The sequence below is a fragment of the Xiphophorus couchianus genome, chromosome 24 (genome assembly GCF_001444195.1).
Source record: "Xiphophorus couchianus chromosome 24, X_couchianus-1.0, whole genome shotgun sequence".
Classification (NCBI taxonomy): domain Eukaryota; kingdom Metazoa; phylum Chordata; class Actinopteri; order Cyprinodontiformes; family Poeciliidae; genus Xiphophorus; species Xiphophorus couchianus.
This window is the reverse complement of record NC_040251.1, coordinates 12,354,090-12,378,539: the sequence shown is the minus strand read 5'-3', so window position 1 is coordinate 12,378,539 and position 24,450 is coordinate 12,354,090. Positions and strand designations below refer to the sequence as shown.

Genomic DNA, 24,450 nt, shown 5'->3' with positions numbered 1-24,450 from the left:
AAACTCGACTGTTGGAGCAAAAGACGGCTGAGGTGAAACGCCTTCATTTTAAAATCAAATTAACTCCATATTGCACCTTTTTCTTTTACTTCCCTCTAGCGCTGGTTCCTAACCAAACAGTCTAAATATTATATTAATCTTTTTCTCCCTGACAAGTAGAGGTGCATCTCAGTTAATAATAATAATAATAACATCAGCGAAAAGTTTATTTATTCCACTAGTTGAATTTAAATTGTGAAACTCAGAGATTAATTACACATCCATATATATTTGATGCATCTATCAATGTGATGGATTCACAAAATCCAATATTCTTATCTCAAGAATGCTCTCAAACTTTTTTCTTTCACCAAACTTTCCATTAAAAAGCTACTTGAACGTTCTGTTTGCACTTTAAATATTAACTATGTTAAAATCCATTTTTTTAGGGAAGGTTATGTGCTGCAATCTAAATGTTTTTGTAAGATCATGTTAAGTTTAAATTTGAGAAATCTGTCATTTTTGGCCACAACAATCACAAAAAGGTCACCATAAAATCCTGGAGGGACTCATTATAAGTATATGTAATAAAGAAATCACTTTCTCAGAACATTTGAATAGTACATGTTCACGGAGCGCTGTAGTTATGCATTTATGGAAAGTTGGGTGGAAGGAAAAACTGGAATAATTACATGTTTGAGAATTATCAGAAACATTAACGTATCATTTTAAATAAGACATAAGTTTCACTTTGAATTGAAATACTGGAATAAATAACTAATTCAATGACTTTCTAATTCATCAGGATGGATTTCTGACCCACGTTTCCTAAGATTTTTCTGCCTTTTCACTCATGACAACTAACAGCCTGCCATAGAGCGTTTTACACAAAAATTTACTGAAAATAAAATCAACCTAGCTAAAGACATTCTTGCAAATCTGTCAGATCTTCTTTTTTGTCACTGTGTTTAATCCTTTCGTTCGTTCTTGTATTTTTTATTGTATTTTTTTGGCGTATGTTGTAAAATCAGCAGCTGTTGAGGTTAAAACGGTGTTAAAGATTCAGAATAAAACCCGATTAAACCTGCACTGCACACGTTTTCCGGTTTAATACCAGAAATAACGGTGCTGATCGCTAATTTGATGTTTTTGGGGTTAAACTAATCCAACACCTCATCGGTACACATCGTTTTTTTTGTTTTGTTTTTTTCTGATCATCGCTTCCTGAGACAAATGGAGGTTTCCACTGGTGTGATGAAGTTGATGGGATGGCTACACAAAGCAGGGCACTAAGGTCAACCAAATGCATAAATCGTCGTGTTTCAGCCCGTGATATGTTTCAGAACATAGCCGTGTGGGAACAAGTGGAGGTTCCATGCCTACGTTACCCACGATGCACTGCGGTATCGCTCGTGTAGGATCGTGTCTTTGTGTGTGAAAGTCTGCCAGGATGTGAGAGAGACAGAGGAGGACAGGCTGAGGGGGGGAGGGCGTTGGCACGGTCTGGTTTGGACTCAGTTCTGCTGCAGGATCAGGTTCTCCAGCTCGTCCGCCGAGCGGAGCAGGAAGGCCGCGGACTCCCGGTACCCGGCGATTAGCTGCCTCACCGCCGTCACCTCCGGAGGGCTGAGCTGGGCGGACGCCCCGCCACCGCCGCCGCCCTGACCGTGACTGTTGGAGGCGGAGGAGGACGAGGAGGAGGATGAAGAGGAGTTTGGGCCGACGGACTTCATGCTCAGATCTGTGGGACCTGCGGAGGTAACAGATTGAACACTCGGCTTACTTCTTAAACTAAGCACGTCTTTATCCTAGCGCTGGACAATAAATCAATAATAACTTAAATCACGATCGACACGTAATCAATATCAATACATCTGATAGAGTATCCAATATTCAATACATAGAATATTCACTGAACTCTGATCCAGAATCTCTGACAAAGTTGATTGGCGCCAATTGACTATCTCACTCTTTCGTTACCTAGCAACTAACTCACTCTTTGGTTACCTAGCAACGTTCTGCTGAGCAACTGCCGCAGCAGCAGTTTAAAGTTCCGCCATTTTGTCTCATAATTGTTTAAAAATAAAAACCAACACTGTGGAGTGAAAGCTGTGGGTAAAACAGGAACAGTCACACCTCCAGCTCAGGATTATTTCAGATATTTGAAACTAAAAACTGATCAATAATTATTGAGGTCGACAGATATGAGTAGGCCTGTCACGATAACAAATTCTGCTGAACGATTAATTGTCTCAGAAATTATTGCGATAAGCGATAATATTGTTTGAAGACCTTTTTACACTGATTTAATGGAAATGACGTAATAATGCACAACTTCTTTAGTGGAAAATAATACTGCTTCTGCTTATGAATAAAAACTAAAGCGTTTTGCACAATTTATTCCATACATCTTAAATAAAGTAGATTTCTGAGCACATCATTGGCAGATTAAAAATTAAAAATATTGCCTCAGAGGGACATTCTGGCATTTATCTACGTTCTCTTTGACACATCCCATGTTTTTTTAATAGCTTTATGTAAAATCTTCATGTTGAAACATTTACAACTGATTAAACATTAAAACTGTGGCTGTGGTTGAAGTGTGAGTAACGGTGTGAGCAGTGAAAACAGCAGAAGGTGGACAACGAAAGCTGTAAGACCTGAAAATATATTAATTAAATATTAGAACATGCTGGGATTTATACTATAGGAACTACATGAAAGTAAAGTTAGGCTGAAAATATTGAATATTTAGGAAATATACTATTATGGTTATTATTTCATATTGCAAGTTTGAAGTACAAAGTTTAAGAGAGGAAAACAGAGTTTATTTATCACCAATCTGAAACTGAATATTAACAAAACAATGGATTTTATGGACAAAATTTGATAAAAATTTAGAGATAAAGAAAGTCAAGTCAGACCCAAAGAATACTAGTCCATGTATGTTCAAATAGCAAGAACATTTTGTATGTATGTAATTAAAGGTACCAATATAAGAGTACTGCTGGATAAGGAAGAAGATTAGGGAAACTGAAAGAAGTCACAATTTTTATTTTAATCTCAGAATTATTTTTTTTTTCTTATAATCCTAACTTTTATCTCGCAATTCTGATTTTAATCTCTCAATTTATATACATGCATATATACATTTATATACATATCTCTGATATACTTTTAATTACAGTCATGGTTTATTGCATTTTTTATTTTTAAGATTTTTCCATGTGATGTCCAACTTACATAGTGATAATGTCTCACACTCATTACACACATTTAACTACAACATTTTTAAAAAATACTTCCAGGTGTTCGTAGTTTCATCTCCACCACAACAATTTCTACATCCATTTGAAGGGATTTTTGTCTTTTTTTACCCAGTGTGTCACCCGCTGCTGTAGGACTGAAGGTTTTGTGTTGAATCTTCTCAGAGCGTTGAGTATGTTCGCTCAAACTCTAATTCACTCCCCTTGTTTCAGCTCGCAGCTTTCAATTTAGGATTAAATGGCGTCTTAAATCTCTCAGATTTCCTGTATAAAATGGTGCAGGAACATATACATTTGCGTATGTCTCCATTAGAAAGCTCTACAACTCTTGACTCCACAGGTTTTTCAGAACGACTTACAGTTTTCATACAGCTCTTGTTCATTTGAGGCTTAAGTTCTCGTTTGCCTGTCCTACCGAGAGCTCTCTAGAAAAGTCAGGAGTTACCATGGCAACCAGTGACTCAACATTTCCTCCTCTCTGATTATCGATATAGGTTTGTCTTTCTCATCAAGAATGTTTTAAAATTGTAAAAACACTAACAGACGGACGTTGATAACATCTGAGGTCAGATTTTCTAACGTCCTTTTGAATTAATTGAACCAGGCGTTAAAAAGCATTAAAATTACTTCTCAGTCTGCCATGTTTGTTCATAGATCTGGACTCACCATTGGTTTGTGCAGCACTGGAGCTCTGCTGGGTGCTGCCGACTGTCCCGTATCCCCGCAGGTTGTAGTTGAGGCCTCCGTTGGTGTAAAGTTGGTCTTGGGCAAAAGCTGCGCTGGCAATAGTGAACCCTGACGGCGCCACAGGAGCTGGATCCCTTGTGATGGGTTTGTCAACGGAGGCGGGCTCGTCCTGGGAGAAATACGCTTGTTTTCAATTTGGGTAGAACAATGTACAGAGATTATGCATATTATTACGACCATCTGTTAAAAAGAATGACCTGTCAATGCTTGGACTCTATTATAGACATGTTTCGTGTTTTGGTTTGCATGCGGAAATTTCGTGCATGCGCACAATGCTGGAGGGAAAAACGACTATTCTTTTATTTTCATCCATAGCTGCGCTGTTGCTATAGAACAAATCCGTTAACAAAATAAAACCTGGAGTTGTTGGTATTATTAATTTAATAAAGGGTAAAGGGAAAAATAACACAGAAAACCATTAAATAACCTGTATTCTACTTTTCACTCTATGTCAGCTACACTACACACAGACTGGTTGTCATAGCAACTGACTGACAACAACTCCACTAATGTATCAAGAACAAACACCAAAAAACACGCAAACATTTCCCACACAAAGAACTGAACATTCAGTCTGTTACAGTTTTATGTTTTCAGCCTTGATGTTTATTTTGAAATTATTGATAAGTGATCATCTGAACACAGCGGTGAAGATTAGCTAATCAAAACTAAAATAAACTGTTCTACTGATCTGATCTGTTAGAGAGTTGGTGTGTTGGCCGTCTTTTTTCTAACTGAACCGAAACACACCAAGTTCTGCAGCACATCTAGATGCTCAGGTTGCCAAAGTCAAGCTAGCATAACTGAGCTACTTCCCTCTCCAACACTATTTTTTTTCTTAATTAAAACTTTATCTAGTTGTCATTGAATTGACAATTACTAGCAAAGCACTGCGTCCCTTTTTCTTTTATGTATCACACAAACATTTAAGATTTAGTGCGATATGTTGACAACTGGAAAGCTAAAACCAATGATAGTCATTGGTTATAGCAGCTTTTTGCCCTCCAGCAGAAGTTGCCAATTATTTTACTTCTAAGATGGGAAAAAATTGTTATAAGTGAAAAAATCTGCCAGTGCAACTAGTATTTTCCTCAAGATAATGAATTATTGACTTAAAACAAGCTCTTATCTTTAAATGCTGCTCAAAAACCCAAAGACTGGGATGTAAATTTGCATGCTGTTTTTCATCCTGTATCTGTTCATCTTTGTCAGAATGTAAGTACTTCTTCTTGTTGACAGTTGTTCCGCTCTGTGTTCTGTATGTGATTGATAAATGAAACACAATCAATAAACATAAAGTAAAAAAACAAGCTCTTATATTTTACTGGTAAGTTACTTGGAAGGTAGTTATGTCTGACATTAGGTGTACTAAGAAACTACACCAAAAGTAAGTTTGCAGTGAAATAATAATTTCCTGTCTAATGTATTCAACCCAACAGCCATGGTGAAGATGCCGTCCATGCTGTTTCCTTCACTTGTGATTGGTCGTAATGTTTTGCCTCATCGGTGCATCATTTGTTTTGTGCAGTTTTTGGTTACTGATGGTTGTGCAGTCTCCTAAATCCCTCCAGGGTGTATTAGGACACTCCGCCTGCCAAGACGTTTACCGTCGGTTGGTAGACGTCGAGCCGCATCCTCTTGGCAGCATTTCGGGTTTCGCTCTCGCAGGCGGCAGCGAGGATGTTCTCAGCCATGGCAGAGGTGAGGTGAGGGGGCGTTGGACGGATCTGCTGACATGTTTAGCAGCATTATTCATACTTTTTTATATAAAGGAGTTTAACTGGGATGATAACTTTTCTTTTTCTTTTTCTTTTTCTTTTTTTTTACCTCGAAGCCGCCTTTTTTCATGCGGCGACAGGATTTGAGGTAGGTGCGGATGCGCTTGCGGGAGCGCTCCTGGAACTCTGGGAACTGGCGGCTGCAGGACTCGATGATGGCCTGGATCTTCTCCTTGGGTTGCTTAGAGATGGGCACCATGCGGTCCAGATTCTCATCCACAAACAGACGCACAAACATCTGACAGACGCCATGATCAAGGGGGAAGGGAAATGGAGAGAGAGAGAGAGAAAGAGAGAGAGGGGATGTGGAGCAGAAAGAATGGAGAGAGGGGGAGCGAGGTCGAATGATGGGTGAGAAACAAAAGGCAGAAAAGAGGAGGCGGGGATGATGGGGAGCGAAAGAGGAGAGGCAGGGGGTGGAGGAGTAGAAATAAAGTCAGTGGATAAAATCTCTGGTGTTTGCTTTTTCCCTCACATTTGCATTTCTGCAACTCTCCGATTATATTGGTTTTTCTGAGGCTTGTTCAGGATCAGACAGTAAATCACACAAAGCAAGCAGAACAGTTTGGGTTGCATTTCTCTCATCTTCGTATAATACCAGCTCAAAGTAACAACACATTTTATTACAGGACACATGAACACTAAGGGTGTCTTCACACCTGATAGTATGTAGACTCAGATCAACTGGTGATTGAAGTTGCAACATTTGTTGCATTTTCAGCTGCTGTGATTTGCTTTCACACTGCATTGTGTCAGATGAACCAAAATATTTGAAAAGCCTGTTCCCCTCCTTGCCTGTGGGGGCACTGTACAAAGAACTACTGAAGGAAACGTCATGAAAACCCCTGAAGAAGACACTGAGCACAGCTTCCTTCTTACAAAATGTAAACAAAGCAAGAGTAGCATCAGATTTTAGTGATTGTGAGATTTCTCTTCTGTCTTTGGACCAATAACTATTTCTCCAATTAGTGAAAGACTGTAGAGTTTGTTTTGGTTGTATCTACCCAGAATGCCCTGCGCTACAGTTGGTGTCCTACTTTTGGAGCAATCTCTGGTCTGGTTGGTATTCCCATTGTGCATTCGCACCGCGCCAAAGTTCACTTCTACCGAACCAAGACAGAGGTTTTCAGGTGGACCAGAGTTCACTTTTTTGGTCTGATCATGCATTCACACCTCCGAAATGAACCGGACTTTCTACACAAATGGACTACAGTTTGATTAAAGTGTACTGAACAAGGCTGGTGAGAATACACTTTAAAATCAAACTATTTAACTACACAAGCTGCTTTATACCAAGTCCCTTAAAAAATTATTAATTACGGACAAATGTTGTACAAAACCAGGAATACTTCATTGCTGATGTCAGCTTAACTTCTGAACACTTCAACATCGCGGCATTATGTTCGGCCATCTTAGATTTGGATTCTTTCTCGGGGTAGCCAAAACAATGTCATAAAACAACCACCTGAGGGAGCTCAACGCCGGTTAACAAGAACTGTTAATCCAGTGTAACTAACAAAATGCAGAGCAGAAAGTTTGCCCACCACTGCTCTAAAGACATCCAATAACTGAACCAGTACCAACACGTTTTCAATGTGAGTGACCTTAGGTTGGAAACACAGCTGTTTTGCTAAGATTGCCCCATCAGCTAATCTAATGTGGGAGCAGGACTCCAGTACTGATCCAGCAGGTTCCGAAAGTGAACCAACAGCCCAATTTTGTTCTGTTATTTAGGAGAAAGTCCTAAAGGGGATGGATTTAACTTAGTTTCCTGAAGTTACATGATTTCCCACTTGATATGGCAGACATGTTTGGCAGTATCAGTTTGACTGGATACTCACATTGAAGGCTTTGAGTCTCTCAGGATCCATCCCCTCAGCGTCATTGATCCTATCATTGTCGTCATGGTCGTCGTGATCGTCGTCATCGTCGTCGATTATTTGCGCCCGACTGGAGGTCAAGTCCTCAGCGCTCCTGCTCAGCTCTGTTTTCACCAAGTCATAACTCCCTGAGCTGTAAGGAGGCGACTGAAGACAAACCAGAATGATGTTATTGATTAAACTATTGATTATTCTTACGGTAAATCGATAAACTGGATTAAAAAATTGGCACATTTTGCAGATTTTTTATTTCAGTCTTTAATATGAAATAATGATACATTTAAGGCTGGACAATAAATAATTTATTATATCTCGATAGACACATGGTCAATATCAATACATAATATGTCTGATAAAATATTCAATAATTTTATTGAACTCTGATCGAGAACCGCAAGGCATTCTGGGACATATAAGCAGAGGAAAGTCTTTAGCCGCTCAACCTCTAACAACTAGCTAAACAAAATTGGTGGAATTAACTGACTCACTCGCTCTTTGGTTACCTAGCAACTCACTCATTCTTTGGTTACCTAGCAACAAGCTGCTGCGTAACCGGCCAGCAGCAGTTTAAAGTTCTGCCACTTTGCCTCTTAACTACTTAAAAGTAAAAAACAACGGGTTGGAGAGAAAACTGTGGATAAAACATGAAAGGTCACACCAAATGTTTGGCAGTATTTCACATATTTAAAACAAAAACTAATCAATAGTTATCAATATCGATTGATATGAAAGGCTTATATCATAATATGTTTTTCAGTCATATCAACTAGCCCTAAATACATGAAAAGTCCAAATTTACTTGTTTGTTTTTTCTAGACAATTTCTGAGATTAATCTTAAAATGTCTGAGTTTTTTTGTGAAAATGTACTCCTCCTTTTTGTTCTATCTACGACAGCCCAAATACGCCGTCATAAAACAGTGCAGGGCTGATCTGCTGGTTAATTTTGGATTAACTAAATAATAATTAGATACCAAAAGATGCTTAATAGGATTTGAAACACTTGAAACTAAAACTATGCAACTTGAGAAGTATTGAGTAGAACATATTTACAGATAAAACAGGTTTCTTTTTATCTTTAATGCCAAATTTATTTATTTTTGTACATTTTTGGCTTGTTTACTCACCTAACAATATTGTTCTTTCAGCAAATGGCCTGTTTTGAGTCTGTTAATGATTAATCAATTACTTTTAAGTCTGTTAACGATTAATCAACTTATTTTGATGAATCATTTAGTAACTGATTAACCTGTTAACGATTAATCAACTTATTTTGATGAATCATTCAGTAATTGATTAACCTGTTAATGATTAATCGAATACTTTGGGCATGTTATCGATTAATCGATCACTAAACTGGTTGATTTAAATAGTTGACTTAGGTTGATTAATCGTTTCAGTACTACTGTTGTTATAAATTACCAGCGTAGAATGAGATCTCTCAGAGAGAAGCTCGGTTTCCTCCTCACCTCTGTTTTGATGGGGAACTTCTTGTTGGGTTCTGCTGCGTAGCTGTTCGGCGGCGAGCTCCCGGCCGGCAGCAGTCTGTCGCTCAGATTCACCGGCTGCTGATCCTCGGAGGATGACGAGGACGAGGTGGTGCTGAAGTCCAGCGGCGCGCTCAGCCCGTTCTCTGCCACCTCCCTGTAGGAAGCCCCGCCATCTTGGGGGTTCGCACCCGCAGCCAGCGCCTCCGGCGAGGTCAGGGCCGGCAGCCCGTTGGCGCTGCCGCTCTCCGAGGAGTCATCATCTGGCAGAGAGGGCGAAGACGCACCAATGAGCTGTGCGAATGCTTTGTCATCCTTTAGCATTAATTCAGCTTTGTTTGCAACAGAAAGCTTTGGAGGGGGGAGTTACTGCAGGGGGAAGGGACTTCCTGCCTCATGCTGCGCACTCTGGATTTGTAAAGGAAGTGTGCATTAGGGTCAGCTGTCAGGATAAATAAAAGCTGAAGTCGAAGGAGGGAATTTTATATCAAAGAGTGAAATGAGGAGAATTATAGCTCTTAAGAAAGATAAGTGAGTGTATTTCACATTATTTATGCTTGTTTTACCAATGAATCCCTTCCATCATCCTGAAAACCAATCCTCCCCATTCTGAATATGTTTATAATCTGGCCTTTGTCCCACTTCTTAAAGCTTTGGACACTAGAAGCAAGGGTCCACCCTAGAAGCAAGCACCCACTGGATTTATCTGGATTTAGAAACAGGCAAGCTGTTTCCTGCACAGAACCAATCTGCACAATCTGTACCGCTCACATCATTTCTACAGCAGAAGAGATATAAACAAAGATATAAAAAAACAAAAGTGGTAAAGCAAAAACGCTTAGGAAGACGTTTAAATTTCAAAAGTTAGACCTGCTCTGCAAAAACAAAATAATTTTGGTTTAGTTTCTAATGCAAGTATTTTACTAAACCTAAAATAAAACAAAACTTACTTAGAAATAAGTTTTCAGCACAATATAGCAGCTTGTTTACGTCAATAATTCATTAATACTTGTGGAAACAAATGACTGCTTCCACAAGCAGATTATTTCACATTTTTCCCATAAGTGAAATAATCTGCCGTTTTCATCAACATTAATATGTTATTTACTTAAAACAAGCTGCTATATTTTGCTGATAAGTTAGAATTTGCTATTCTTCAAAAAGCGAACATTATTATTACTGTATTATTACTGTATTATTATTATTATTATTATTATTATTATTATTATTATCTCTCCTTATTTTTTCCTCCTTTTCCCTTTTTCTCCATCTGTCATTTTAAAATATATTGATAAATGAATCTAAAACTGGATTTAATACATGTTTCACTCTGTCCTCTTACCATCCTCCTCTTTGACAATGGCGGCCGGGTTGCTGACCCGCTCCCCGTTGGGTGGGCTCGGTTCAGGCACTGCTGGCTGCTCCGCTGCGACCCAAACGGGCTCAGCGTTGTTCATGTCCTCGCTGCTCACCGAACTGTCATCCTGATCAGGCAGCAGGAAGCAACTCAGAAATACAACCAAATATTCACTTCCAGTCTTCTTTGCAAAAAGTAGCCAAAGCTTAGTTTGATTAAATGGAGACCAGGTCTGGACTTTGACTAGGACTTCAGCACAGACCAGGATATGATTTATTCTATTGCTTCTCTGATTATAACAGGTTTTCTTCCAGTTCTGGAACATAATTTAATTTAATAAACACATTTATACATTAGAAATACATTAAAAATGTGCAAATAAACAAATAATTTAATGCCTTTTTAAATAACAGAGTAAACATGTTACTGCCTATCCTTCCGTTAGCGAACGCTTGATCATTTGTAGCAAAGCAGCAAAAAAATTATTCTAAAGTCAACGTGAAAATCTGATGCATTATGGCTTGATTTAACGTTTTTACAGCGTAGGGCTGATCTGTTGATGGGTTTTTTTATTAACCCGTTAATAATTGGATAGCAAAAGGTGCTGAATAGGAGATTTTTTATACTGAATTTGAATCAGGTAAATCTAAAACTATATCACTTGAGAAGTTCTGAGTAGAAGGTGTTTACAGAAAAAGTTTTTTTTTAATTTTTTATCTTAAATACAAAATGTATGTATATATTTTTTTATTTGTGGCTTAAATACTGCTCTGAGTGTCTGTATACTTCAGTTCACAATTAATTAAGTTACTAAATTAGTTGACAATTATTTCCATAATTGATTAATCACGATTATTCTGATTAATCGTTTTAGCCCTATAACTTTTTACCACATACTTTCTTGTTTACTAATTACTTCCAAACTAATAATGGCTCTAGAATCCCAATTTATAATAAATATTAATAAATGGATCATTGATCAACATATTTGATGTGTATTGATATTTATAATGATGGCATTAATAATGTTTGCTACTAGCTTCTCAAATTGGTGATTGAATGGTGGGTTTTTTTACTTTTTACTCTGTTCTTTCAGCAAAACTGTGTTTGTTATAGTCTGTATACTTCAGTTCACAATTAATCAGTTACTAAATTATTTGGCAATTATTTCCATAATCGATTAATCACGAATATTCTGATTAATCGTTTGAGCACTACAACTTTTTTCTTCAAACTCCCTTGTTTTACTAAGTAATTGTTCCAGAATCCCATTTTAAACATAATAAATGGAGCATTGATCAACATATTTGATGTGTATTGATGTTTATAGTGATGTTTGTTGGTAGTTTCTCAAATTGGTGACTGTATGGTGTTTTTATGGCTTTTTAGTTTTGTATTTGTGCGATTTAAAGCCCTCTGAACTATCTTGTTGCTGAATTGTGCTGTACAAAAAAGATCGATTGATTGATACAGGCAAGTATAGTAAGAAAATATTTCAGCTCGTTCAAGACCAGAAAATAGAAATTTGATATTTGGCTTTCAGGAGGATTAGGAGAACATAAGAGGGTCTGCAGGAGTCTTGGGGTTAACTATGTTTCTTGGAGCATTGCTATTTTTAACTCCACTATGCAGGGACCCTGAAGATGCTTGTTGTACCACAACAAAAAACACGAGTCCATCACTGAGGTAAGGTTTTGGAAACCCAAGCTAAACAACTCCAAATCTGACCCGACCTTCAAAAATACATGACAAAACCAAAAACAAAAGCTTCTTCAACACGGGGTGGGGAATGGGCCGGTTTGCTTACAAACGACCCGCATTCACTCCGTTCTGTGTCAGCTGACGTCTCGCTCACAGGCAGCGCAGCGACGACTGTGTGACTGGAAGGGAGCAGAAATACGTGCTGCCGTCTCATTCCCCTCACACGAGCAGACAAATAGGCCCGGACCCCTGGGAATACGAGTACATCCCGCTCTGAGAGGGTTTGTGGCGGACTGGAATGCTCACTGACGGCTCTATTAGGCACCAAGTGAGCCGTGCAGGATTAAGGAGAGTCTCTAATCACAACGACTCAACATAACATTAATATCCAGGATTTGGAAGAATCGACAACTGATACATTAGGAAAGGTTAAGATTACAGCATCCTTTGCACATGTATCACAAATATTCCACGTGAAGTCGATGATGAACCATGTAGTATGAAAATATTTCTCCAAAATTTCACTCTCACATTAGTTTTCTGCATCACATCTAGATCTTAAAAGCATTGATGAGATTTTTCCAAAGAAAAGCTGCAGCATTCTGAGCTTTAAACTACATTCCTCCAGGTCTCCTGAAATGCTGACATCCCACCCTGAAAGCTTAATTATTTAAAACCTGTCCCATTAAAACTCAATGATGGGAATCGGTTCCCCTGTACTCACCCACAGATCCCAGTCCGGCTCATCCTGACTGTGTAATCCTAACTGTTCGAGACTGAGGCCTACACCATCATGACCAAGTGCTGCTTCCCTGCACTTCAGTGAGAGCAGTTCTTGAGTGTTTCTGTCACAGCAGCGACACGTGGGAGGGTCTTAAACACGTGACGTCACTGTCATAAAAGCTTCCCTAAATCCTCTACACATCGCTCCTCCTCCCAACTGGAGGGCTGCTCCCCTCGTTTAACGTTCAACCCAAAGTTAGAGAGGAATCGTCTCTGATTCAGCTGCACAGAGAGTCTTCTCTTCCCTCAGCTTTAACGGAAAATAAACCTAAAGACTTTTATTTATATACATTTTGCTGCTGCATGTGAAGATTCACTCACCCTCTCAGTGGCTGTCATGCACTGCAGTTTCATCTGCTTCAGGTAGGTGGCAGTAAGAGGCATGTTGTAGTCGATGAGGTCGGGGACCAGCGAGGTGGGTCGGTCATTTTCTAACAAAGAAAAGCAGCAAAAACACACATCTTCCATGAATACAGAGATAAATCACTCTATCGGAGTTGGGTGGTTACAATTACTTGAGTAACATTTTGGAAAAAAATTTAAAACTTTTAAGAACAAACTGCAAAAGCAAAAAAAAGCTCTAGTTTCTATTAATAAAGACAAAACTAACTTCAAAGTAACTTTTCAGCAAGATATGAGCTTATTTTAAGTAAATAATTATTTAATATCAAGGTAGAGTTAAATTTTAGTGACATATCTTCATACTAGACTGTTTATCAGTTCCACTGGCAGATTATTTCTCCTATAACAAAACATTTTTCCCATCTTATAAGTGAAATAATCTGCCAGTGGAACTAGACGTTTTTCATCAATATTAATGAATTATTTTAAAACAGGTTCCAATATCTTGCTAAAAAGTTACTTGTAATTTAGTTTTGTCTTGTTTCAGGTGCACTAAGTTATCTGCACTATAAACTAGACTAAAAAATATTTGGTAAGATTGTGTGCTTTTGCAGAAGGCCTCACTATACTTCCTTCAACCTGCACCAGCAGCATCTGGTCATCTTCTACACAGCTATTATTCATTCTCTCCTGTTCATACGTAATAAGCCGCATTTAAAATTGAGCAAACTGGAATTACAAAAATAAATTTGCTTAATAAAAATATGCTAATGTTGAAAAAACTCATGTTGTTTGAGAATACTTAATGGACACGAAATTGAGCTGTTGACATCTCTGCTGATCTCACACATCTGGACACAAGCTTTTCTTTTTCCAGGCTGTCTCCTTTTCTTTCTCTATTTTGCATTTTCCACCGAAAACAGGACAACAGAAGGCCTTTCACTTTAAAACACAACCAAAAGTTTGCTCTAAAGGTTATTGGATAAAGAAAAAACTGATTAAATAACAAATTGCTGTAATTTCTCTGATGTAATTTTAACAGGAGGACAAGGTAAAAACCATGATTTTTTTATTCTTCATCAATAAATGTAATGGAGTCAGAAAAAATGCAATTACAAGATCCAAAAGGATTTTTTTTTATTCAAATACTACACACCTTTGCTTTCCTCAGGCTGACGACACAAAACTCCACTCCACACATGAGACACACAGCAGAACGACTCCTAAACAGAAAAATAAACCTGCAGTCCAGACCTGCTTACCTGTGAAAATGTCTTAAAATTTCACAAAAGAGCAAAGACAAAAAGCCACAGAGGAACGAAGCTGCTGCGCACCAGAGAAACACTTTTCCTTGACGCCTGCTTCGGCCGGTTTTCCTCTCAGCTCAGCAGCAAACACAGTCTAAGCTAAGTGTCTCTTTACTACAGTTCAGGCAGCATTTTAAAGGTGAGTTTGAATTGTTAGGCAGAAATTCAACCCTCTGTTGTCAGCCTGTCACACCTGGAAGGAAACAATGGCGCGGCAGGTTTCTGCAGTTCCCACTCGGGCCACTAGAGGGACTCTGCGATCACGTTTCAGCGGTTCAGACAATCCCAGCGAGCCAATCCTCTCGAGTCTTTGTTACATCATGTCAGTGATGGATATACGCATGTTTTATTTAATGGGAACTCCATTCAGAAACTATTCAAACACATTAGATTATTTCAGCTCATTTTAATGTCTGACAGGATGATGAAGAACTTACACTCCATGCTGCTAAGGCACCCTAATAGAGTAAACACGATTATAAATCAGAGAAGTCTGGTTGTATGATTTATTGCCACATAATTAAGTAATAAATGCGTCATTGTGTGAAAGAATCGGCGTTAAGAAACTTGTGTGATTGGTGTTAAAAACGGAGCGGTGTTTAATGATGCTTTTACCTTTGAACTCCGCGGTGCTGGGGTTAATGTGCATCCTCTTCTGGCACTCTCCGCAGCTCATTAGGAACCGAGTCACCGCCTCTCTGGGCAGGAAGGCATAGGTCTCAGCTATCTGCGCCGGGGGAGAAGCGAGGGTTACTGCGGATGAACTACAACTGTGTGAAGGAGGAGGTTTTCTTTATTTATTTTATTTTATGTTCGTGTGAAAGTTTGGGTTCAGATTTAGGTGTTATCTCAACATGACACGGAGAGGAATCCTCCCTTCAGGCCGGAACCGGAGCAATCCGACGACCCAGTTCCGAATCCTTTCCGCCAGGGTTTGTACACTTTTACCTCTGCAAAACTGAAGCACTTATCACGGTAAGTTTTCAAACCTTTTCAGCACCAAACTTTGGATTTAAAAACAATCCAGCTGTATTAAAGACAGACACTTTCAATTGGCTGTCATTTATTTATTCAGAATTAGAGCTGTGACGACTTATCGAATGATTCGAGATGGGGTTTTTGTTTGTTTTGTTTTTTTTTTAGTTGGGCGGGTTTTACGTCGGAAACTGTCAAAAATCTGGCAACCCTGCGTGTGTTCCGACCGGATAATTATGTGTGTTGCACACCGCTCTCACTTCCGCTAATCAGTTTTCAACGAAGGCTAAATGCTATTAGCATAACACAAACGTCCTCGTCAACTTTTCACATTCCCTGATATCAGGAGGATTTCATTAACTGATGATAAAAATACAGATTTTTATGTAATTTTTTGCCCAGTTGACTTTTAAAAAGTATTATTATCACCGGTTAATTTTCTAAACTACACTAAAGCAATTGTTAGGGATGCGTAAATATGAAAATGTTGGCCGATTTTGATATCCGACATAAATACTGCTGTCATTCTACAAAAGAGATAAGGTGAACTAAAATTAACAAAATGTTATGTTCTCCATATTTTTATTATGTTGTCTAACTTTTAACATTTATTTCAATTACAGAAATCAATAATTCATTAAGAAGGTGAGCAACTTTGTATTTTCTGAGGTCTATATGTGCTCATATACACCTCAGAAATGTTCTATATTTCTGTTAAATACAGAAAGTGCAGACTAGAAATAATTTTTAAGTAATTGTTTTGGCGCCCCTCTTGCGCAGCGCCCCCTATATATGGCATGCCGTTTGGCGCCACTGCATTGAGCCATTAAGAGTGGTAAATATTCATTATATTGAAACAATCCAAACAAATTGTATCAAGGCAAATGATCTTCCTGCTCAAATTAAAAGCTTAATTACAATATACAAAGAAAGTTACAAAAGAAATTCTAAAAGATGATCTGGCATGATGAGTTCCCCTCCTACCTTTGCCCATGTCGTTTCCTCCTTCTCTCTGTTCCCTTACTTGTTGGCTTACTTTCAAAATAAAGGCCACAAGTGATAATAATCTTTAAAAATTAATAATTAAATTAATTATGTTTTCTGGCATTTAGCAAATAGAAATAATTATGGTGAATCTAGCTGACCTAAAACAAGTCTGATTAAACGTCACACAGTGAGAAAAGTTTTTATTAAAAATATGAGAACGTTTTCCAGATGTAGGCTTTTAATCAAACATTAGATTTCACTTTATTGCAAAAATGTGCAGTGTGAATATGAAGCACTTTCCAAACCTTGAAAAGACCTAATTAAAATTCAAGCATTTTCAAGGTTTTTAAACCCTGTGTTTTCTCCATCTTCCTCAGGTGCATCTCCTTCACTGTTTTTGTTTCCGCTGCTTTGCCACCCTCCCCGCGTCACCCCCCTCTGGCGTTTTCCTGCAAAATGCGACCTTCACGTGACCATGGAGAAGGCGGTGGGGGTGCCCACCGTCCCGTTCAGCCCGCCTCCACCATCCCACCCTCCCTTCACGGCCCCTTGAGGCAGCGGGGAGGGAAAGGCCACCCAGAGGAGCGTGCACCTCCCAGAAGGCCACAGTGACAGCTCCATATTATGCCCTGCCCCAGAGATGCTGCCTCCTCAAAAGGGTACACTCTATGAGACGTGACAGGACCTCTCTACAGGGCAGGAAGATTTTTTTTTCTTTTTTTAATTCCTGGTGGAGTAGAAGGAGAGGAGGGGGTACCCTAAACAACCCCAATACTCCCATCTGCACCTCTGAGGCTGGAAACAAAGATCTGCTGCTGCACCGTCAGGGCAACACATGCAACCATAAGACCACAACTCTGATTTCATGATAACAGACTGCCTTTGTTCCAGAAATATGGACTATGTAGCACAAAAAAAGCATCATAAGTACTTTGTTTTTCTGCTGGTTGTTACCCTGGTAACTCCTGATGTTATAAATGAAACATTATACTCCCAGAGCTGGTCTTATTCTCTGCTTTAAATGTGAAAAATATCATATAGTTCACCGCCGGTTCCACGGTGGATTAAAAATGGCCTCCGTCGCGTCTGCATCTTCATAATATTTTAACTGGTAGTCTTCCTGCAAACTTTTACAACCATCGTCTATCACCAAGGAGCATTAGATAACCGGGAGACGTATAACTCCACATGGAGGAGAAGATTGCTGCAACTGCTTAATAGGACGAAAGGTTGATGTTGCTCATCTTTAATTGGTGGTTTTGATGTGGTTAATATGGCTCTCCACTCAGGGTGGTAGAGCCAGGGGGACAGCAAGAGGACTGCTCAATTAAAGGGCTGTTGAATTGGTTTTAAAGGACCTGAACCACATTTGATCATCAAGTTACATCGACTAACCAATGTTGATCCGGATTCTTTAGAAGATAAATATATATATACTGATATATATACAGCTCTGGAAAAAAATTAAGAAACCACTTAAAATGATCAGTTCCCCTGATTTTACTTTTTATAGATATATGTTTGAGTAAAATGAACATTGTTCTTTTATTCTATGAACTTCTGACAACATGTCTCTGAAATTCCAAGCAGAAATTGTATTTTTATTTGCAGAAAATGAGAAATAACAAAAAAGATGCAGTTCTTTCAGATTTCAAATAATGCAGAGAAAACAAGTTCATATTCATTTAGAAACAACAATACTAATATTTTAACTCAGGAGAAGTACAGAAATAAACATTTGGTGGAATAACCAGGAGGTTTTCAGTGGAGTGGGCTCTTATTTTTGTCCAGAGCTGTATACATATTTAGGCATGTCACAGTAATAAATTAATATTGTTATTTTGAGATCATTTTCAAGTAATATAACAGGAATGCCTTAATAATGCAAGAGCAGATTCTGAAAAATCAATAAACCTAAAACTCTAATAAATATTTAACACTGGAAATGGAAAAGATTTTAAATATGCAAAATAAATAAAATAACAGAGACAACATATAAAAGGAATTAGGAAGTTTCTGTAAGCAAAATTGTCCTTCAAGAAAAAAGGTTATTTGAGACCAAAGCACCAGACTGAAGAGTTTTATCATCCAAGTTTTGGTAGAAAGAGAGAAAAGAAAAAAGCAATACATTTTGCAAATGGAAATTATTGAGCTTATTTTCATTTATCGTGTGATGAACTGATTTGTTGTTTATTGGGACAGGCCTCCATACCTCAATAAATGAATACAAAATGCTTACTAAGAGATCAATCAGGTGAAGCTAAAACTATGCCACTTGAGAAGCTATGGGTAAAAATATTTACAAGGTTGTTTTTATCTTAAATTCAAAATGTTTGTATAATTTTGGCCTAATTACTGCCTTAACTTTGTTGTTCTTCCAGCAAATGGCCTTTTCCTGTATACTCCAGTTAACGATTAATCAATCGTTAAAGATTATTGACGATTATTTCAACAGTTAATGGTTTCAGCACCAGAATTATACATAGAGACTATGACGTCTGAGTCTGTAAGTATAATTCTGTCCTTGTGTGTTTTTTAAATTCAATTCCTTGTGTGAAAATGAGGGCCGTGTCAGGGAAGTGAGGTGTAGGATGTATGGGGCAAAAATGTTTAATCTTCACACGACTGTTTACTTACTTTATAACGAAGCAGTTCTCACTCATCTTTGAATTTTATCACTTTTTCTCTGGATTTTACATCTTCAAATGTGTTTAAAGAGAGGCTTCAGGCCTGAATTTCATCAGTGAATTCATATAATTCCCTTCTGTCCCAACTGGGTTTGCATTTAGAGATAGTTGGCAACTGTTTCAGTAAATCTTGTAGGTCAGGCAAATCGACGAAGCTGGGAGATTGCACATTTTTCGTGCATGGACAACCTCTTATTTTTTGCTGAATGTGGTTTTGAATTGTGCACCTGCAGCCAACTGGGGCAGGATGTGCTTACTGTCCTGTTTTTCCATCAGCAGAAACCGAACCACTCATACTGAAGACCGCGGACGGGACAAAAGGAAGCAGAATGTGTGTGCAGTTGATTTTAGATCCATGCTGGTGTTTTAACTCACCGCTTTGTAGGTTTTCTTCTGCCCTGCGTGTTTTGGTGCTCGGCCCGGGTCGGCGCCCATCTCCACGTGCATGGCATAGATGATGTCGAAGAAGTCCTCGACAACGGCGACCCGCTTCAGGGAGGGGTTGTCCTGGGCCGAATTGCCATCCGAACACTGAAAATGCGAATTAAAACAAGAGTTCAGTTCGTAGTCAGGCCTGTGGTCGGTGTAAATCATGATAGGAATGTGAAACTCATTTTTATTTTGGGTCATATCAAGATCATGAATGTTCTAGAATGTATTGAGAAAACCCATTAACAAAACTGATAAAATAATGAACCGCTGTCTCTGCATCACATTCTTAAAGTTGAATATTGAACATGTTTTCACATTGTTTCTGTGATTTTTTGCAATCAAAATCAGTTTTTGTTCTGCTAAATTAGAAATATTTGCACTTATGTATGACATTAAATGTGACTTTTTGTCACTTTCTATATTGATCACAAATTATAACTTGGCATCAGGTAAGGCTGAAGCTAAAGTGTCACAAAAGTAAGAAATACTGCCACCTACCGGTGGGAGTTAGCGGTCGCTTTGTATAGAAACTTGCAATAAACTTATAGACTAATACGAAAAAATGCAGGGATCTATTGATTTTGCATAAATTTTAATGGCAAAAAACTGGAGAAATTGATGTAATTTGGTGTCTACAGTCTACAGGGCCACATAAAAAGCTACAATGGGCCACATTTGGCCCCCGGGCTTTGAGTTTGACACGTGTGCTCTATGATGTTATGTTGCACAGCATACAAATCCGAACCAAATTTGTTTCTTGCCCGTATGTGACCCATATCAGACTTTGTCATGGAAGTTTGAACGGCTCAATTCTGATATTTTCACCCCCCAAAGAAATCCGATCTGTGCTACTTCATGTGTGGTACTAAGTCGGATGCATATCCGACTGTTTTGACATACATCACAATTCTGCACCAGAAAACTCAGACACCGTAAATCTGGTTGTGAACAATGGCTGAAAATTATAATTATGAACTTATTAAATATGTTCGTGTCACTAAAGAGCATTAGAGTCAAACCGCTGCTGGTTGCGACTACACATACCAGCAAACTTTCCTACAGATGTTGAAGGTAATACTCCACAAAAAACCGTTGCTTTTTAATAAATTCTGCTTTTTTTCCCTGGGCTTCATTCGTGATGCTATGACCTAGTGATGATACTGCTGAATAAACTTCAAAATCGATCCACAGACGGCAGAATCCAGTATTACTTCCGTAAACAGTGCGCTGCTGAGTGACGTCAGCGTTCTTCTGCGCATGCGGGGCGCTTTAGGTACATAAGTCGACACGGAAGTCTGATTGCGGTCGGATTTTATTAGTATTATGGAGGACCACGCAAAAAAATACAGAATAAAAAATTCAATTTACGCAAAAAAAATCTGAATTGATCATCGATAACTGTGTGAACGTGACCTTAAAGACACGTGAGTCATAGGTCATGCGGACGCAGACAGAATAAAGTGTCCATCTTCCGGCCGAGTTGAGATTTTTTTTCTTCTTCTTCTTCTTTCCATCCTCTGGAGGAGTCTCATCCTCGGCTGGGTCTGCAACCATCCCCTCATCTCTGCCATGTTTAAAAATAACACCACTGACACGGCTCGAGACCAGCAGTCCCTCCTACCACCACCTCTGGCTGCCATCCTGCCTCCCGTACTGCTGACCCTGTCGCCATAGAAACTGCCACTGATTTCTCCCGGGCAGGTGTGCCGGGCAGAAGGTCACGTGACACACCGCCAGGACAACAGACTCCATCCGCAGCACCACATGGGGCTCTCAGCGCCTCCGATCCCGCATCTTTTCCTCTAAAACAACTCTTTGGTCCCGTCGTTGGACTTTCACTCTGCTAAGATGTAAAACTAGCTTAAACTAGCAATGTTTAGAGCAATGGATGACTGGAACTCATTACCACAAGCATTAAACTAATGCTAAACAACTGACAATATACTATGAAAATAATTTAGTTTAACCCATTCAGAACAGATTTTTATGTACAGAGCAAAAAATAAAAATTTTTATCAACAAATGTTTACCACCTTCATTGAAATAAAGCTTTTCCAATAAAGTTTGAGTTTATGTGAATAAAAACATAGAAATAACCAAATGAATTGTGAAATCACAAATAAGCTATAAAATGCTTTCGGATGTATTTATTTTTTTCGTTGCATGGAAACACTAAATAATTAGGCATTGGCTAGTATATCCCAACTCCTGATGTCCACTGGGTTGGACATTCAGCTTTGAAAAATATCCTGCAATTTAATGATAAAATAATGACTTCAAATTCTATCACTGGAAATACTTAAAATTACACCAAGAGCAATTTTATTACTGATATTTGTGTTTTTGATAGAAAGTAAACACTTCCTTCTCAATCTCTAGTTTCAGTACAATGCTTGTGCTGAAGTTTACTTATATTAAGATTCAAACTTCAGTGTTATTGGTTCTAAGAAACTAATCGGTAACAAGAAGTGTTGAAATTTATTGGTTTAAACTCAGAAATGTACATTATGTCCAATCCAGTGGACGTGGGATTAGAAGGCGTTAATATTTGTGTATGTATGAATGTCTGTGCTTTACATGAGAGTGAATGAAGGTATACTTTTTTTATTTCAGGGAAATTTAACATATTTCCCTATCTCAAACTAAAGCCTGTCTGTCTTTATAACTTCTAGAAGATTAATTGTGTTATTTTAATTCACATTTTGCTCATTTTTCTACTTCCATTTGAATTTCAACAGCGTCTAAAAAAGGTCTAAGCGCTTCTACAAACCACCCAGCTGATTTTTGGCATTGCGTTAATGTTTTTTGGTGTCTGGAAAAGTAGCAGTTTCAAAAATCTCCACTGCGCCATTACCTAGCAACCCCAGCAGAGCCCAACCAGTTACCTAGCAACCAAGGCGGAGCTCCAGCACCTTTCGTCAGCTGGTTTTACCACTGTATGTGCTTTACAATGGATGCTGAGAAAGACAAATGTTTTTTTGTTGTTGACCTACCATTCAAAAACCACTTGTTGCATTCTTGTTGGTTGTGCAGGAGGCTCTACTTATGCTTTTCAAAGATGTATAGTTGTATAATTGCGTATCTGTTTGCAGCCATTTTCATGTGTGAGTGTAAATGTTGAGTTTGGGGGGTCTGGGGGGTGCGTGGCAAACAGCAGCAGATTATTTGGATTTGAAGTGACAAGAGACCCTAAAACAACTTATTCTGAAAGGAGCTCAAAACAGACTAAAATCTTAGAATAATTTTGTTCATCTTTTGTATCGCCCATAGACCTATTATAACCTGTACAAGGAAACATAATTGGTCACCTTTTATACTTTATTTGAAGACAGATTTCTTTCTGCTAATAATGTTTTTTGTGTAAGTTGACTCCAGGAAGAAGCTGATGCTAACGGGGATCTCCATACACATAAACACCTTTCCCTCTCACATGTTGATTTGCATAGGCCAAGCATAGGGCGGCTGTCCCAGCAGGTGCTAAGCTTCGTAAAGTGCTTCTTTTCCCTCAAAATCTCAGATGAAAACTGACATTTTCTGGATCCAAGTTGGAAGTTGTGACTCTGAAAACTTGTCCCATCAAACATGCTAACCTCCCGAGCCTTCATCCCGCAGCAGCTCCCATCCCGGTCGTTTTCTCTTTCTTTCCCCTCCACCAACTCCCCTCTCCTCCTGTTCTCTCCCTTCTTGCTCCTGCTCTCCCAAGTGCGAGGTAATGATCGTTACCATGGCAACTAAAACCAGCTCACAGAGCGGGTTTGTTTTTAATCCGGCCCTCTCTCTCTCTCTCTCTCTCTCCGTAGTACTCCCCCCATCCCATCCCCGCCCCTCCGTCCTGTCAGCACGAACCGCCACGTAATGATAATAAATGAAATAATAGTGACCCTCCGCCTCTTCATCACAGCTGTAATCTATCGCTCTTGGTGGTATCATCATCTTTTTTCCCCCTGTGACATCACCGCCGCCGAAGCTGCTGCTGCTTCTGCTCGGGACAATGGTGTCAGGTCCATTCACGCTGGATTTGGATAATCTCATACGACTGTGGGGTGTGCGGTGCACCCACATCCCCACTGCTGCTGCTGCTGCTGCATCCCTCCACCAAATATTCCACATACACACAGGATATTCAGCTGGGAGCATTTTCTCTGACCTCAATCGATACGCAACACACCAACCCTGCTGGTTTGGAGTCAAGAGATTGAGACCAGCATCTGCAACGCTTTTGCAACTTTCTCTAATAAACCTGCAGGAAAAATCATTCTCTGAGTATCTTGCTTTTGTCTGCTGAAGAGTAAGAGATGATAATATATCCAGCTTACTGTGAGAAAACCCAAAATGAATGAATACATAAGATGTTTATTGAGGTATGGACTCAACTTTCTTGAAGTAAATAAAATGCAACTCAGGCTGGTTCCAGCAACAATCAAAGGAAAACCTACAGTGATTTAAAAAATATATTTTACAGGGCAGTGGGAACAAAAACAAGACTGACCAAAGAGTTAAGACCAAACTAGGTCTTCATCATGGTCGATGTTTGTTTTGTTACTAACTCCTGTCCTTAAAACACTCTAAAGCCATGACCAATAAAGGAAGTACGGTTGTATTCAAACAGGAAATGACATCATCAAGTTGATAAAAAATGTACCAAAAAATTAATAAAACTGGTCATTAGAAATCCAAGTCAAAGATGTTAGAAAAAAACACAAGAAATTAAAACAAAATAAAACCAAATTAGGAAATTGGGAAA

The 24,450-nt window shown here is 38.8% G+C and overlaps 1 protein-coding gene and 1 long non-coding RNA gene across 3 annotated transcripts in view; one reads left to right on the top strand and one right to left on the bottom strand.

The window, feature by feature from the left end:
• The window catches only part of nol4la (nucleolar protein 4-like a), a 40,019-nt gene continuing 15,569 nt past the window's right edge, over positions 1 to 24,450 (bottom strand). The window contains exons 2-11 of one of the 2 annotated variants that reach the window (XM_028011172.1): positions 19,650 to 19,805; positions 15,241 to 15,352; positions 13,298 to 13,407; positions 10,478 to 10,619; positions 9,118 to 9,398; positions 7,612 to 7,797; positions 5,820 to 6,008; positions 5,600 to 5,722; positions 3,912 to 4,101; positions 1 to 1,729 (exon numbers count right to left, since the gene is read on the bottom strand). In XM_028011172.1, coding sequence (XP_027866973.1) covers positions 1,494 to 1,729; positions 3,912 to 4,101; positions 5,600 to 5,722; positions 5,820 to 6,008; positions 7,612 to 7,797; positions 9,118 to 9,398; positions 10,478 to 10,619; positions 13,298 to 13,407; positions 15,241 to 15,352; positions 19,650 to 19,805 — 1,725 coding nt within the window. In that variant the 3' untranslated portion in view covers positions 1 to 1,493. The remainder of the gene's footprint in view (positions 1,730 to 3,911; positions 4,102 to 5,599; positions 5,723 to 5,819; positions 6,009 to 7,611; positions 7,798 to 9,117; positions 9,399 to 10,477; positions 10,620 to 13,297; positions 13,408 to 15,240; positions 15,353 to 19,649; positions 19,806 to 24,450) is intronic. The other variant, XM_028011173.1, reaches the window with a different exon arrangement.
• LOC114140883 (uncharacterized) lies at positions 15,309 to 17,583 on the top strand. The gene is made up of 2 exons (XR_003594716.1): positions 15,309 to 15,600; positions 16,965 to 17,583. It is a non-coding gene; the product is annotated as an uncharacterized LOC114140883 (long non-coding RNA).